Raw genomic sequence first — 13,183 nt, forward strand, 5'->3', positions numbered from 1 at the left:
GAGAGTTCCAGGATAGCTAGGGTTGTTACCCAGAGAAAGCCTGTCTTAAAACAAACAAACAAACAAACAAACAAACAAACAAAAAGAATAAATGAATTTAGAGCTAGGGATGTAGCTCATTTGGTATGGTGCTTACCTAGTATACATGAAGCCCAGGGTTTGATCCTCACCACTGCACACCTGTGTATCTGCACACCTGTAATCCTAGCACTCTGGAGGTGGAGGCATTGCAATCAGAAGTTCAAGATGTAAGAGTCAGGTGTGGTGATGCATGTCTTTGATCCCAGAGCTCTGGAGGAAGAAGCAGGCAGATCCCTAGGAGCTCAAGGCTAGCATGGTATATGAAGTGAGTTCCAGGATAGCCAGAGCTACATAGAGAGACCCTGTCTCAAACAAACAAACAAACAAACAAAGAAACCAACAAACACCAAAAAGAAGTAAGTAAGCAGAATAGTTGGATCAATTGGCTAACAAAACTTTTATTCAAAGAGCAAAAATGTAAACTTATAATGGGAAAAATCCCACCGTTGTATGTTTTCTTTCAACCATGACTTCACATTTTAGCCAAGTTTGTTTTGAAAAGAAAGAAGGGACAAGGGCAGACCAAACTGTTCTCTTCAAGTTGGGTATGTTCTGTTCATTAAAAGACCATTACGGTGTTCACTGAAAAAGTCAGGCTGAATAGTATGATAACATCTTAATAACAAGAACAAACAGAATTATATAACCTTGTTTCATAGCGAAATGAAGGCAACATAACAAACTATTAGGGCTGATTACTCCAGGAGAGTGACAGCTGCAGCATATTAGGGACAGGCATCAAAGTGCATTTTTCTTTTTTCTTTGGCATACTTTGTAGATCTATATTAACATGGGAACTTATTTTTTAAACATATTTACAAGACATTAAAGAACATGTGTAAGTGCAAGAAAACTTTCTTCACGACGGCTTTCACTGGCGCATTTGATAGTCAAGATCTCCCTTCTGAGGTCAGGATGAAAATGGAGGTCGTAGAGCTCATCCAGACCTCCCACTAACATAGACACTTGGATGCCAAACAGGCTAATTCTGCTTTTCTACTTACATGTGAATAAACGCATGTACACACCAACTCAAATTCATACAGACTTCATGTAAGACCCCAGTCAATTCCATTTGAAGTACAGTTTATGTGATCTGAAGGGTGTCTGTGTCTGCTGCTCAGTTGACGGTATTCATACGATTCACTGTCCCAAAGACCCCAAACAACTGGCTTAGTCAGCTTCCTGCGCTCTCTTCTCCATCCACCAGTCCTCTACAAGTCCCTCTGAGGCTGGAGACAGAGTCATTTTTCATGTGGTTTTCTCATTTCCTCTCCTCAGAGGAGGAGGGTGGACGGGACCTTATGATAATGCTCAGTGGGACCCTGGGGTATGCTCCCTCAGACTGCTTCAGGGAGGGAGAGATCTTGTCAGAAGGTATTTTCTTTTCAGGAGGATGGGATGAGGAAGCTTCCAAGATCCTGGAGCTCCAGCAGTCATTCCTCAATCTAGTGAAGACCATTCGGAGGGGTTGGACTGGAACATGACTGGACAATGGATGACAGGACTCGGTGAAAGGCTGTGTGAAATTCAGGAGAGCTCTGTTGCAAGGAGGCTGTTGTTCAACACTGGTCGCTTGAGGTAACCCTTTTGATTCAACTTGACTGGTACTAGAATGTGGCACAACACGGAAAGCCTCCAACATAGGCTTCTCAGTGATCTTCTGTGGTCTCTGGTAGGTGCTTACGCGCCGCTTCTTTTGAGGATTTTGGCTCATCTGGCTGACAAGGGGGAGACTTCTTTCATGTGTTACTTTGAGGCTGAGTTTGGCATGCTGGCTATTTGGATGTGCTGCGGGGTACAGGAGGGAGTGTTTATCTTCATCAGAATGCTGGACTGGTGACTGGGTGTTTAATACATGGCCCATCTCCTGCACTTTGAAGGCAGCCTGGGGAACCTGATAGAAGCAATGCTCTGTGCTTCGGCCTGTTGCATTCCCACTGAAAGTCGGGTGCTCAGCACTGTGCCCAACTGCTGGTTTTGGCATGTTATTTTCCTCAAGATTAATGGTAATAGTAGGCTTTTCTGTGGAAGGTGCTGTATGGTACACATGTTCCCCATCAGATTTCTTGAGTGATGGCAGACTAGTTTGGGTGCACTTCAGGGATACTTTCTTGTTAATGTGGATGAACGATGGTCTGCTCGGACGCCTCAGATAGTCACCAGAATGTGTGGTATCCTTCCAACTCCGAGGCTTCTTCTCTGGGGGTTTCTTGGGAAATTTGAGCACGAGAGCCTTCCTCTGCTCCTCTAATCTCTCTCTCTCTCTTTTCTCTTTCTCTGTTTCACACACTGGCCCAGTGCTATGCAGATTCTTTGGCTTTTGTGGGTCCTGGTTCTCCTTTCCCTTCTTTATGCCCAAGGGCAGTGGTACCTTGGCACCATCCCAGGACTTGATAGGGCACTTCTTGCTTCTTATGGTGTGTCCAAAGGCCCCACAGTTTTTGCATTTCACCCTGGGATTCTCTTCTCGTAGGGGAACTCTCTGCTCCTTTGGTTTTCTCCAATTCTGTAAATTCTGGAATTCAAAGTCTTTGCTAGGGTTTACCACTTGACTCATCATTTTGGAGTCTTGACAGTCTTCCTCAGGTGTTGACTTGGGATTTCCTGAAAGCCAGCTGTCTTTCTCCTGTCTGTTAGCAGGTTCTCAGACAGGTGGGTGATGGAGACACAGCAAGGAGTGTGATGAAGCTTTCAGGATGCTGGAGGAAAGGAAAGTCACATTTTCTTTTTATATCACTGGGCTATTTCCTCCCCTCCAACATTTACTTCATAAATTAAAAAAATGAGGTTATTATACAATGTTTCAGTGAGTTTTAATGAATAAATACTGTTTTCTCCTGACTTCTTCCTTCTGAGATTCTCATTTTCTTAAGCCTAAGAATAGGGACAATGGAACAGGCCCAGGAGAATTTCAGTTCCTGGAAAAGTTCGATTATACAATCTTAGAACAGACACTATAGATGGTGTTTTATAGAAACAACCTCAGCTTATTCTGAAGATGAACATGACATGAATTTATCCCTCAACAGTAAGATGAAAATATATTTCTCATGCCGGTGGCACATGCCTTTAATCCTAGCACTCGGGAGGCAGAGACAGGAAGATCTCTGTGAGTTCCAGGTCAGCCTGGTCTACACAGTGAGTTCCAGGACATCCAGGGCTACATAGAGAAACCCTGGTTCAATAAACCAATATTTATTACTCACTCTGTAGACCAGGCTAGCCTCTAACTCAGAGATCATTCCTGCCCCTGCCTTTCCAGAATTTAAAATTTCAACGCAAAGAAAACTGAGATATTTTTTTCATAACCTCACATAAGTAAAACATTTCAAATTTGTTTTAGTGGAGACATTTTGAAACATGGTGCTTAGGAAAAAGCTTGGTGGACTGCTAATGGCCTGTATAATTGGAATGTAATTTAGATATCACATAGATATTAAGAAGAAATATTAATATAAATTAATATAAAACATCCATCATGAAACATCACCTTACTTGACGGCTTTAGTAAATCTTTCCCACTGAAATACTTGTAACCATGGCCATCATTTTTAAAAAAAATTTTGAACACGATAAAAGGTGGAAACGTTTCACCACCAAATCTGAAATAAAGATAAAAAATTAGTGATGTGACAATGATTGTGGGGCTCTATTGCTTCTTTCTTATGTACTTAGCAGAGCTAATACAGTTTTTCAAATATAGGGCATATAAAGAACATATAAAGATCTAGCAAAGAAACAGATCCAAAGGTGAAAGTCACAACTATTCTCATACTTGTGGACACAATGGGGGTGAGACCTCATGTCAAATTATAGCCAGAGTCATGCCTTAGCCTATGTAAAACCATAACAAATGTAAACAGGGAAATGCTTACCTTTTAATTTTGTCCTGAGAAATAATAAGTATAAAAGAAAGCATTTCTATTATTTCTCCTATGAGATAAATCAGCTGGTTACATTACCTGAACCTGACTTTACACTTCATGCTCGGATCTTTAACAAGTGCAGCTTCTATGGGGCTTACTTTCTTCAGCAGTTCATGCGCCACACAATATTCCTGAAATAAATGATGTCACTGTAAACAGAAAGTGGTATCCTGACACACGTCATTGACTGATTACAAGAATGGAAGCAGCCTGATGGTGGTGGTCCACACTTTTAAACCCAGCACTCAAGAGGCAGAGGCAGGCAGGTCTCTGTGAGTTCGAGGACAGCCTGATCTGTAGAGTGAGTTCTAGAACAGCCAGGACTGTTGCACAGAGAAACCCTGTCTCAGAAAACAAAACCAAACAAAGCAAAACAAAACAACAACAAAAAGAATTGAGGCATAGTGAAATGATCCGAACCCTGGGCTCAGGGTTCTAAAGAGGTGCATTTCTATTCTTTATTTTTTTTTTTTTTTGGTTTTACGAGACAGGGTTTCTCTGTATTGTTTTGGAGGCTGGGATTTCTATTTTTGACTCCTCCATTTATCATCTATGTAGCCCTTCATCTGCTATTTCAACTCAGGGGTCTCCAAGTTTGAATATCCATGTCTTTTGATATCACAGGCATTTTGCAATCCCTATGATAATACTTTCACTTAATTTATTGCATTTATCTATAGATTTATCTGTGTCTCCAACTAGATTAGAAGCATCATGAAGGTAGAGACAGCATCTTTCTTCTTTATTATATTCCTAGCATCTGATACTGTACCTGAAACACACAAGAAACTTAAAAGTGTTTATTGTTGAAAGAATCATGGTAATATGGGGATGATAATGGTATTAAGTGACTAGTTTTTAGACACCTTTTATTTACCATGTAACATGGTGGTATCATATATCTATATCTATCCTCATTTAATGCTAACAACAAGACAAGCAGAGTATTATTGCTCTCATTTTTATAAATGAGAAAGCTAGGTCTCAAACGTTAATTTGATGTATGAGGCCACTGGCAGTGGGTCCAAGACCTAAATCTAATGCACAAACTGACTTAGTGAAGCCCTTTCCATATGGAGAGACGCCTTGCCCATCCTAGAAAGAGGGGTGTGGGGGTGGGGAGGTGCCTTGGTCCTGCCTCAACAAGATGAAGGGACAGACTTAGGGAGGCCTTACCCTCTCCGAGGAGCAGATGGGAAGAGGGGGAAGTGGGAGAGCGGGAAGAGAGGAGTGAGGGGGAACTGGGATTGGAATGTAAAAAGTAAATTAATAAAGACTCAAAGAAAAAAAACTCTTAGATCTGTTCGACTCTAAAATTTCCATTCTTTTCTTTAAAAGACCCTACTCAATTCTATGCCTGTGATGATTCCATAAAATGTACAATAATAGGATTTTTAACAAGTAAAGCATTTTATTCTTTTTTGGGGGGGTGGTAGGGTTTCTCTGTGTAGCCCTGGTCATTCGGGAATTCACTCTGTAGACCAGGCTGGCCTCGAACTCAGAGATTTCCCTGCTTCTGCCTCTAGAGGCGCTGGGATTAAAGGCTTGAGCCACCACTATCGGGTTACAATAAAGCATTATTAATTTGAAGCATTGGAACAAAGACGTAAAAATAACTGATTAACTTCACCTATTTACGGAGAGCCTAAAATTATGAGGAAAGCAGTAACATGATAATTAAAAATGAGTTTTGTATGATAATACAAATACGTCTGTGAGTCAGATAGTGAAGTATACATATTTCTCAGACTTTTATTTTTCATGGCTGATAAAATTCCTCTAGTGAGACTATTCTGATAGCAGACTACTTTAAACAAGGCTTAACACTCTGCTGGAGTTTCCAGGGTTTTTTTTTTTCCTTCCTGGAAAGAGGATGGGCATCTGTTTGTTGTCTTTTATTCAAATAGGATTTTATTCCTCATATTGTTCTGAATTGTCCTTTTCACTATCAAGCTATCTTGGTTATCTTTCTATTGTAGAATCGTGTTAATATTGCAAGCTTTACCCATGATGAGAGAGATGGTTACTTGCATCTATGAACCAATGCTGCAATGAAATTGCACTGTAGAACGCACTCTTAGGAGTGAAACTGCTGGAGATGGCTCGGTGGTTAACAGCATGCACTGTTTTGGCAGAGGACCTCAGTTTGGTTCCTAGCACTCACATGGTGGCTCACAATTGCTTGTAACCTCAGTTCCAGGGGATCTTATGCTCTATTCTAATCTCTGCAGGCTCCTGCACGCACATGGTGCACATAAACTCACCCAGGCACACATACATACACATGTATAATAAATAAATAAATCCTCTCTAAAAAGAAGTGAAACTGCTGGGTAAAAGAAAAGTGCACTTTTAAATTCAGGGATTTTTTTTCTGTAGTGTTGAGGATCAAACCCAGAGCCTCAAACATGTTGAATACACATTCTACAACTGCACTACACCCCTAGTTCTTCTTTTCTGAGACAGGGTTTCTCTGTAGCTCTGGCTATCCTGGAACTTGCCCTGTAGACCAGGCTGCCCTCAAAATGGAGACCTGCTTGCCTCTGTCTCCAAAAAGAGTGCAGGGATTAAAGGTGAGTGCTACCACCAGCTGGCTTGCACCCCCATTTCTTAATTCAGAGATTTTTATTGTTAGAAGATCACTGTCTCTTATCTTCAAATAAGGACACAAATTTAAACTGAAACACAACTGCATTAATTTCAGAAAAATAGTAATACTCATTCATATTAAGACTAAAGCCAGAGGGCTGGAGAGATGGCTCAGAAGTTAAGCATACTCACTGACCTTCCAGAGGACCCAGGTTTGATTCCTAATGCCCACATTACAATTATCTTTCACTCCCCAGTCTCAGGGGATCCAATAAATAACCTCTCTGGTCTTCACAGGCATTTCATGCCACAGTGCACAGATACACTTGAAGGCATCCATACACATAAATAAAATAAAAATAAATAAATCTAAAAAACACAACAACCAGAAATATCTATTAAGATTAACAAAAGAAGCAATTTTAGAGTTTGACATTATTGTATCTAAGTTAAAGAGACAAAGAGGGTTATTTGCTCTATCTTTAATTAACAGGTCTTTTAACTAGTTAAGGAATAACATTTGTCAGAGAAAAAAATACATACCGCTGCACAAACAGTGTGTTTTAGGAGTTTAAACAATGTTTTGTCCACATAAGTGAACCAGGCTTTCTGTATTTTTGTTGCTGAAATCTCTCTATTAATTATAAGAGGAAAAAGATGTTAGCGATTTATGAAATACTTTTCATTTTCCTGAAATCTTAGAAAACTCTCAATTTATGCATCCTCTTATATTTCCCCATTACTAAGACTGACCTAATGATGGAGTAATTGGAACTAGTCTTTGTAGTCTCTAATCAGAACGAGGATATGGAATAATTAATATTTACCCTGAGATAAAAAATTCACCTAAAACTTTATCAAGTCACATACATAAAGCCAGACATGGTGGCACATTCTTTTTTTTTTTTTTTTTTTTTTTTTTTTGGTTTTTCGAGACAGGGTTTCTCTGTGGCTTTGGAGGCTGTCCTGGAACTAGCTCTTGTAGACCAGGCTGGCCTCGAACTCACAGAGATCTGCCTGCCTCTGCCTCCCAAGTGCTGGGATTAAAGGCGTGTGCCACCAATGCCTGGCTATGGTGGCACATTCTTATAATCCCTGCACTTAGCAGGTGGAGGCAGGAGGATCAAGAGTTCAAGACCAGCTTTGACTACACAGTAAATTTGGGTTCAGGGTACAGTCCCGGTGTGTGCAAGTATCTCTCTCTCTCTCTCTCTCTCTCTCTCTCTCTCTCTCTCTCTCTCTCTCTCTCTCTCTCTCTCTCTCTCTCTCTCTCCCTCCCTCCCTCTCTCTCTCTCTCTCCCCCTTCCTCCTTCCCTCCCTCTGAGACAGTGTCTCCTATAACTCAGACTGGCTTTGACTAGTTGCATAAACTAGTTGCACCTTAAACTTGTGATCCTCCTGCCTCTAACTTCTTAGTGCTGGGATTCTAACATGCCTGGTTTTATGTGGTGATAGAAACTGAACCAAGGACTTGTACACTAGGTAAGAAGTCTGTTAAGTACATCCTTAGAGATCCAGAGACTTAATTCCTAATACTGCTGGGGGTTGGGGTGGGAGAGGAAAGAAAGAGAGAGGGAAGGGAGGAAGAGGGATGATAGAAGGAAAGGGATGGGAAAGAGACAATATGGATAAATAGAAGATGTGAGAAGGCAAATTGGCCTTTTAAAAACATTCATGGGGCTGGCGAAATAGCTTAGTGGGTAAAGAATGAGAACCTGAGTTCGATAGCCTGAAACCATATAAAATGATAAATGTGTTTGCAAATGCTTGTAATCCAGCACTGGGGAAGTGGAGGCAGGAAGATCCCTGAGGTTCCTTGGCAAGTTAGCCTAGCCTTGTTAGTGAGTTCCAGTCCAGGGAGAGATGCTCTCTCAAAAAATAAGGTGAAGGGGCTTGGGACATGGCTCAGCTGTTAAAGAGTGCTGGACAAGCATGAACACCCATGTAAAAGTTGGGAGCTGTGGTGCACCTTCCATAATAACAGCACTGGGGGGTGCAGACAGGATTCCAGTTGATTTTTGGCTAGTCTACTTGAAATTGTACACTCCAGATTCAGTTCGAGACTGTGTCTCAAAAAATAAAGTGGAGAGAGATAGAGGAAGACACTCAGTGTGTACCTCTGCTTCCATCTGGGTGTGTATAGACCAGGTATGTGGGCACATGCATCTACCCCACCCCAACCAGCTAGAGAGCTACTTAGGAAGGTCTCTGACCTTCACACATACATACATACTGGCACACATCTGCATGAACATGCAACACACCACAGAACATACAATAATTTATTGCCAGGCTTTTAAAAAACTTTTAGACAGGGTCTCACTATGTACCCCATACTGACCTGGAACTTAGTCCAGCCTGGCCTCAGACTCAGCTCCCGCCTCAGGTTCCTTAGTGCTGAGATTACAAGTAGTTACTAAAAGCACTGCCTAACTGATTCAAGCAATGTAAAACAGCAGAATTTACCATTTACACAAGGGCCCCATTTCTTTTCTAGGGGTTTATGATTGTGACCTAGAAAAAGAAATTCCCTTTTCTGATCTTTGCTCAAGCTAGGCTCATTCCAGACAGGCTAGAGAAATGATTTACTTTAGATAATGTCCCAGCACCAACTGATTTTACAGGTTTCTGTGCTCTCCTATCCAGTCAGTATCTCCTGTAGGGCTACGTGCCAAGACAGGGACATCTGTACAATGTCACCACTGGCTGGCAAAATGTAGACTACAAGATAGAGAGAAGAAAAAGTCTGGGGAAATAACTCAGTTGGTATAAGCTTACTATGCAAGCATGAGGACCTGAGTTTGATCCCTAAAGCCCGTATAAAGATACCTGGCATGATGGCATGTGTTTGTAATCCCAGTGCCGGGCAGGTGGAAGTAGGAGGAGTCCCAGAGCTTGCTGGTCAGTCTAACCTTATTGGCAAACTCTGGGCTAACGAGAGAGCTTGTCTCAAAGGAGTTGAATGGCATTCTTAAAGATGACACCCAAGCACTCGCACGCTTGCATGTATGCACGCACGCACGAACACACACACACACACACACACACACACACACACACACACACACACAGAAAAGGATATGGTGGCGCATGCCTTTAATCCCAGCACTTGAGAATAGAGGCGGGCAAATCTCTGTGACTTCCAGGTCAGCCATCCTTCTTAAAATAAAGGAAATAAAAATTCCCAAATTACAGAAATAAACCTTTTGGATTCTCGTTGATGTTATTCATTAACTGGTTTAGCTTTCTTCCCAGTTGTGCTTTTTTCTTTTTTCTTTTTCTAGACAGGGTTTCTCTGTGTGTAGCTCTGGTTGTCCTGGAACTCCCTCTGCAGACCAGGCTGGCCTCAAACTCAGAGAGATCTGGTTGCCTCTGCCTTCTGAATGCTGGGATTAAAGGTTGTGCCACTACCTTCTGGCTTTTTCTCACTTTTTTAACACCTAAAATATTTTAATTAGGGGAGCAGGTGTGGAGGGGAGGGAGAGGGAGCTGTGTCTGACATGGGAAGCAAGCTTGTTCCTAATTTAAATATATAATAAAAATGTAAGACTATTTTAATTACATACTATGCGTGTGTCTGCAGGTGGATATATGCATATGAGTGCGGGTCCTCACACTCTTGAACTGACAGAGACCTGCCTGCCTCTGCCTCCCAAGTGCTGGAATTAAAGGCATGTGCCACCAAAGTCCAGCTAAGATTTTTAAGATTTATTTATTATGTATGCAATATTTTGTCTGCATTCATATCTGCATGCTGTATCCCATGGAGCTGGAATTACAGGTGGTTGTTAGCTACATAACATGGGTGCCAGAAACAGAACTGGGGTCCTTAGGAAGGGGGGTCCTAATCACTGAGACATCTCGCCAGTCCTCTTTTTCTCACTTATAATGTATAATAACAAAATTGCTTCAGAAGGCTGTAGTATTATTATGTGGGTGTGTGAACATGCTTTGTAAATTATAAAATTCTAAAGCTATAATATTCAACTTGAAGGTAATTTTTAAAAACACCAAAATTTTAATTTACACATTAAGAAATGTTTAAAGTTATCGGAGTAAACTTGGGTAAGCTTAGCATGGCATTGTGGTGCACACCTTTAGCCCTTGCCTTCAGATAAAATGGCTATCTGAAATTAAGGCCAGCCAGAGGGAGTTCCAGGACAGCCAGGGCTACATAGAGAAACACTGCCTTGTAAAACACACACACACACACACACACACACACACACACACACACAAAGAAAACCTCAATAAGTTTGTAATTTGTCTAGTTGTGGGAAAACGATAAAAGGCAAAAAGATGGCTTCTTACTCTTTTCTTGCCTTTATCTTTGCAGCACGTGCCGATTGTGTCTTGTGGATTTTTTCTGGGAGCTGACTATCTGATTTTGGAGCACCAGTACCTGTTGTATTTGAGGACTTTTTCATTTCCCTAAAAGAAGTAATCTGAACACACATACATTAAGGTTTTAAGGTCATAATCCCCACATTATCACATTTGGACTAGACTCAAATGTCATATGATTGTTGTGTTAATTTTAGAACCCCTTTAAAAAGAAAGCATTGTGCTTTTAGTGTCGTTTACAATTTATATTCTTTTTATAATAAAAATACCAAGTGGTTTGTCGGAATGACAGTGAATCTATCCATAACCTCCTAACTGGCCTCCCTCTCTCCTATCTTTTTCCTCCTATTCACCCTACAGTTGAAGTTAACAGTTCTTCTTGTGACACCGGGTCGCATGTAGCTGGCCTCAATCTCATTATGTAGTAGAGGGTAGACTTAAACTGATCCTCATGTCCCAACATCCCAAGTTCTGGGATTACAGATGTTCACCACAACACCTGGCTCTTGAAGTAATTCAGGGATATTTATTCTCCTCACGAATTTTTTTTTTTACGAGACAGGGTTTGTTTTGGAGGCTGTCGGACCAGCCCAGCCTCGAACTCACAGAGATCCGCTTGCCTCTGCCTCCCAAGTGCTGGGATTAAAGGCGTGCACCACTACTGCCCGGCTTTATTTTATTTTATTTTTTGGCACAAATTCTTTAATGGCAGGAGGCACTTTGCTGACTGTGGAAACCAGGGAGTGGGGGTGGGGTGTGTTTACACATTTTCTGTAGAGTTTTTTGTCCAGTTTTTATTAAACACTTGTGAAACTTTGAGTGAATTCCTTAACCTCTTCGTGGTTCAGTGCCCCTTTGGTCATGTGAGCAGGCATGTATGACATTACTTGATTCTGCCTGTAACTTTTTCACTGTTTGAAGCATTATATTCCAGTTTGGATGAAGCTCCCAAATTCTTAGTCATATCTTCAAAATACCTTTTAAAATGAAATTGCAGTAATATGTGTCTTCTTTATGCATAAGCCAAAAATCTAATAACCATTGTACTTTTGTAGTAATGAGCATCAGTGCTATTTTTAGTTAGCTGCCGTGACTGTAAATGGTATGAAAATGTCTCTGCTTTCTATTGGTGACACTCACAGGTACTGCTAATATTGGGAGGCTTGTAGCCTACACTGTACTTGAAGGAAATGCTAAAGTTCAGCTGGAGTTTAGAGAGGGTGAAGTTGTCATTTCCCTCTTGTCCCAGTTCACATACTCCCTGCGTTAAGAGCTTCCGCTGTAATTTATCACTATGCTTCACACTTTTAAGATATTACCTTACTGATGCAGAGCCTTCAGAATCTAGTCAGTATTTCTCCTTAGGGATTGGAGTTGGGGATGGCTTGGAACGTACAGTTCTGTTGAGAAGGAAAAGAGCTGCCCTTAACATTTGGGAGTTGGTCTAGCTGAAACTTAGCATTTTCCCTTCTCCGAAGCTTGCTGATACCTACAAGTTCTGCTTAAAAAGAAAAAACCTTAACCACGAATCACTAAGCCAAAGCTCACATACTATGACAAACTTAACACTTTCTTACTGAAATGCTCCACTTTGCCCCAGATGGGCATTTTTGTTGTTTTTTTTCTCGCAGCAAACTTAAAAAAATCAACCCTAATTTCTTTAAGGACAGGTGTGTTTCTAGCAGTCTTCGGATAAGGGGATAGTGACCTTCCACGGCACAAATCTCTGAATCTTCAGGATGCCTACGTGGCTTCCATCTTCTGTTGAATTAGGACAGAAAAACGGGACGAAATACGAAATGCACCGTCTTACGGGACGCGCTAGCATTTGCTGAGGCTCGCGCAGAGATTTCCAAGGCAGACTACCTAGAATTGGATCCTAGCTTTAGATTTTCCGCAGTCTCGGACACTCGGCAATGAGAAAACCATGCCTATCCACTTGTGTGGGAGCAATAAAATTACGCGTTTAAAGCAGTGTTAAAGCTTGCTTTTTTCTGGCGAATAAATACTGTCATTTTACTTCAACAAGTATTAAATGGGACAAATATTTGATTTTCAGATTTACGCATTAGTACTTTTTTTTAAGGTCAGTTTTTCGCGATTTAAATGACGTGATGCACTTAGTATAACCTAAAATTTAACGAACATTCAGCATACGTTAAATTCTTTACGGAAAAAAACCTTTTGTGAGGTAAATCGAAGCCTCACGATCGATCTGCAGTTCTAAGAGGCTGGTGCAC

The 13,183-nt window shown here is 41.1% G+C and overlaps 1 protein-coding gene and 1 long non-coding RNA gene across 4 annotated transcripts in view; one reads left to right on the plus strand and one right to left on the minus strand.

Annotated features, from left to right (window-relative positions):
- Nucleotides 1–12,512, minus strand: part of LOC101833663 (putative uncharacterized protein CXorf58) — a 28,434-nt gene extending 15,922 nt beyond the window's left edge. Inside the window, exons 1-4 of one of the 3 annotated variants that reach the window (XM_040744208.1) lie at nucleotides 10,911–11,064; nucleotides 7,143–7,233; nucleotides 4,047–4,141; nucleotides 3,575–3,686 (exon numbers count right to left, since the gene is read on the minus strand). In XM_040744208.1, coding sequence (XP_040600142.1) covers nucleotides 3,575–3,686; nucleotides 4,047–4,141; nucleotides 7,143–7,233; nucleotides 10,911–11,056 — 444 coding nt within the window. In that variant the 5' untranslated portion in view covers nucleotides 11,057–11,064. Of the gene's footprint in view, nucleotides 1–459; nucleotides 2,784–3,574; nucleotides 3,687–4,046; nucleotides 4,142–7,142; nucleotides 7,234–10,910; nucleotides 11,065–12,262 lie in introns of those variants that run through there. The other 2 variants (XM_040744206.1, XM_040744207.1) reach the window with 2 other exon arrangements.
- LOC121139975 lies at nucleotides 1,532–11,229 on the plus strand. Its single transcript, XR_005876755.1, has 2 exons — nucleotides 1,532–1,662; nucleotides 10,936–11,229. It is a non-coding gene; the product is annotated as an uncharacterized LOC121139975 (long non-coding RNA).
- Nucleotides 12,513–13,183: the final 671 nt, after the last annotated feature.

Source organism: Mesocricetus auratus, unplaced genomic scaffold, assembly GCF_017639785.1.
Source record: "Mesocricetus auratus isolate SY011 unplaced genomic scaffold, BCM_Maur_2.0 Super-Scaffold_100003, whole genome shotgun sequence".
NCBI classification, from domain to species: Eukaryota; Metazoa; Chordata; class Mammalia; order Rodentia; family Cricetidae; genus Mesocricetus; species Mesocricetus auratus.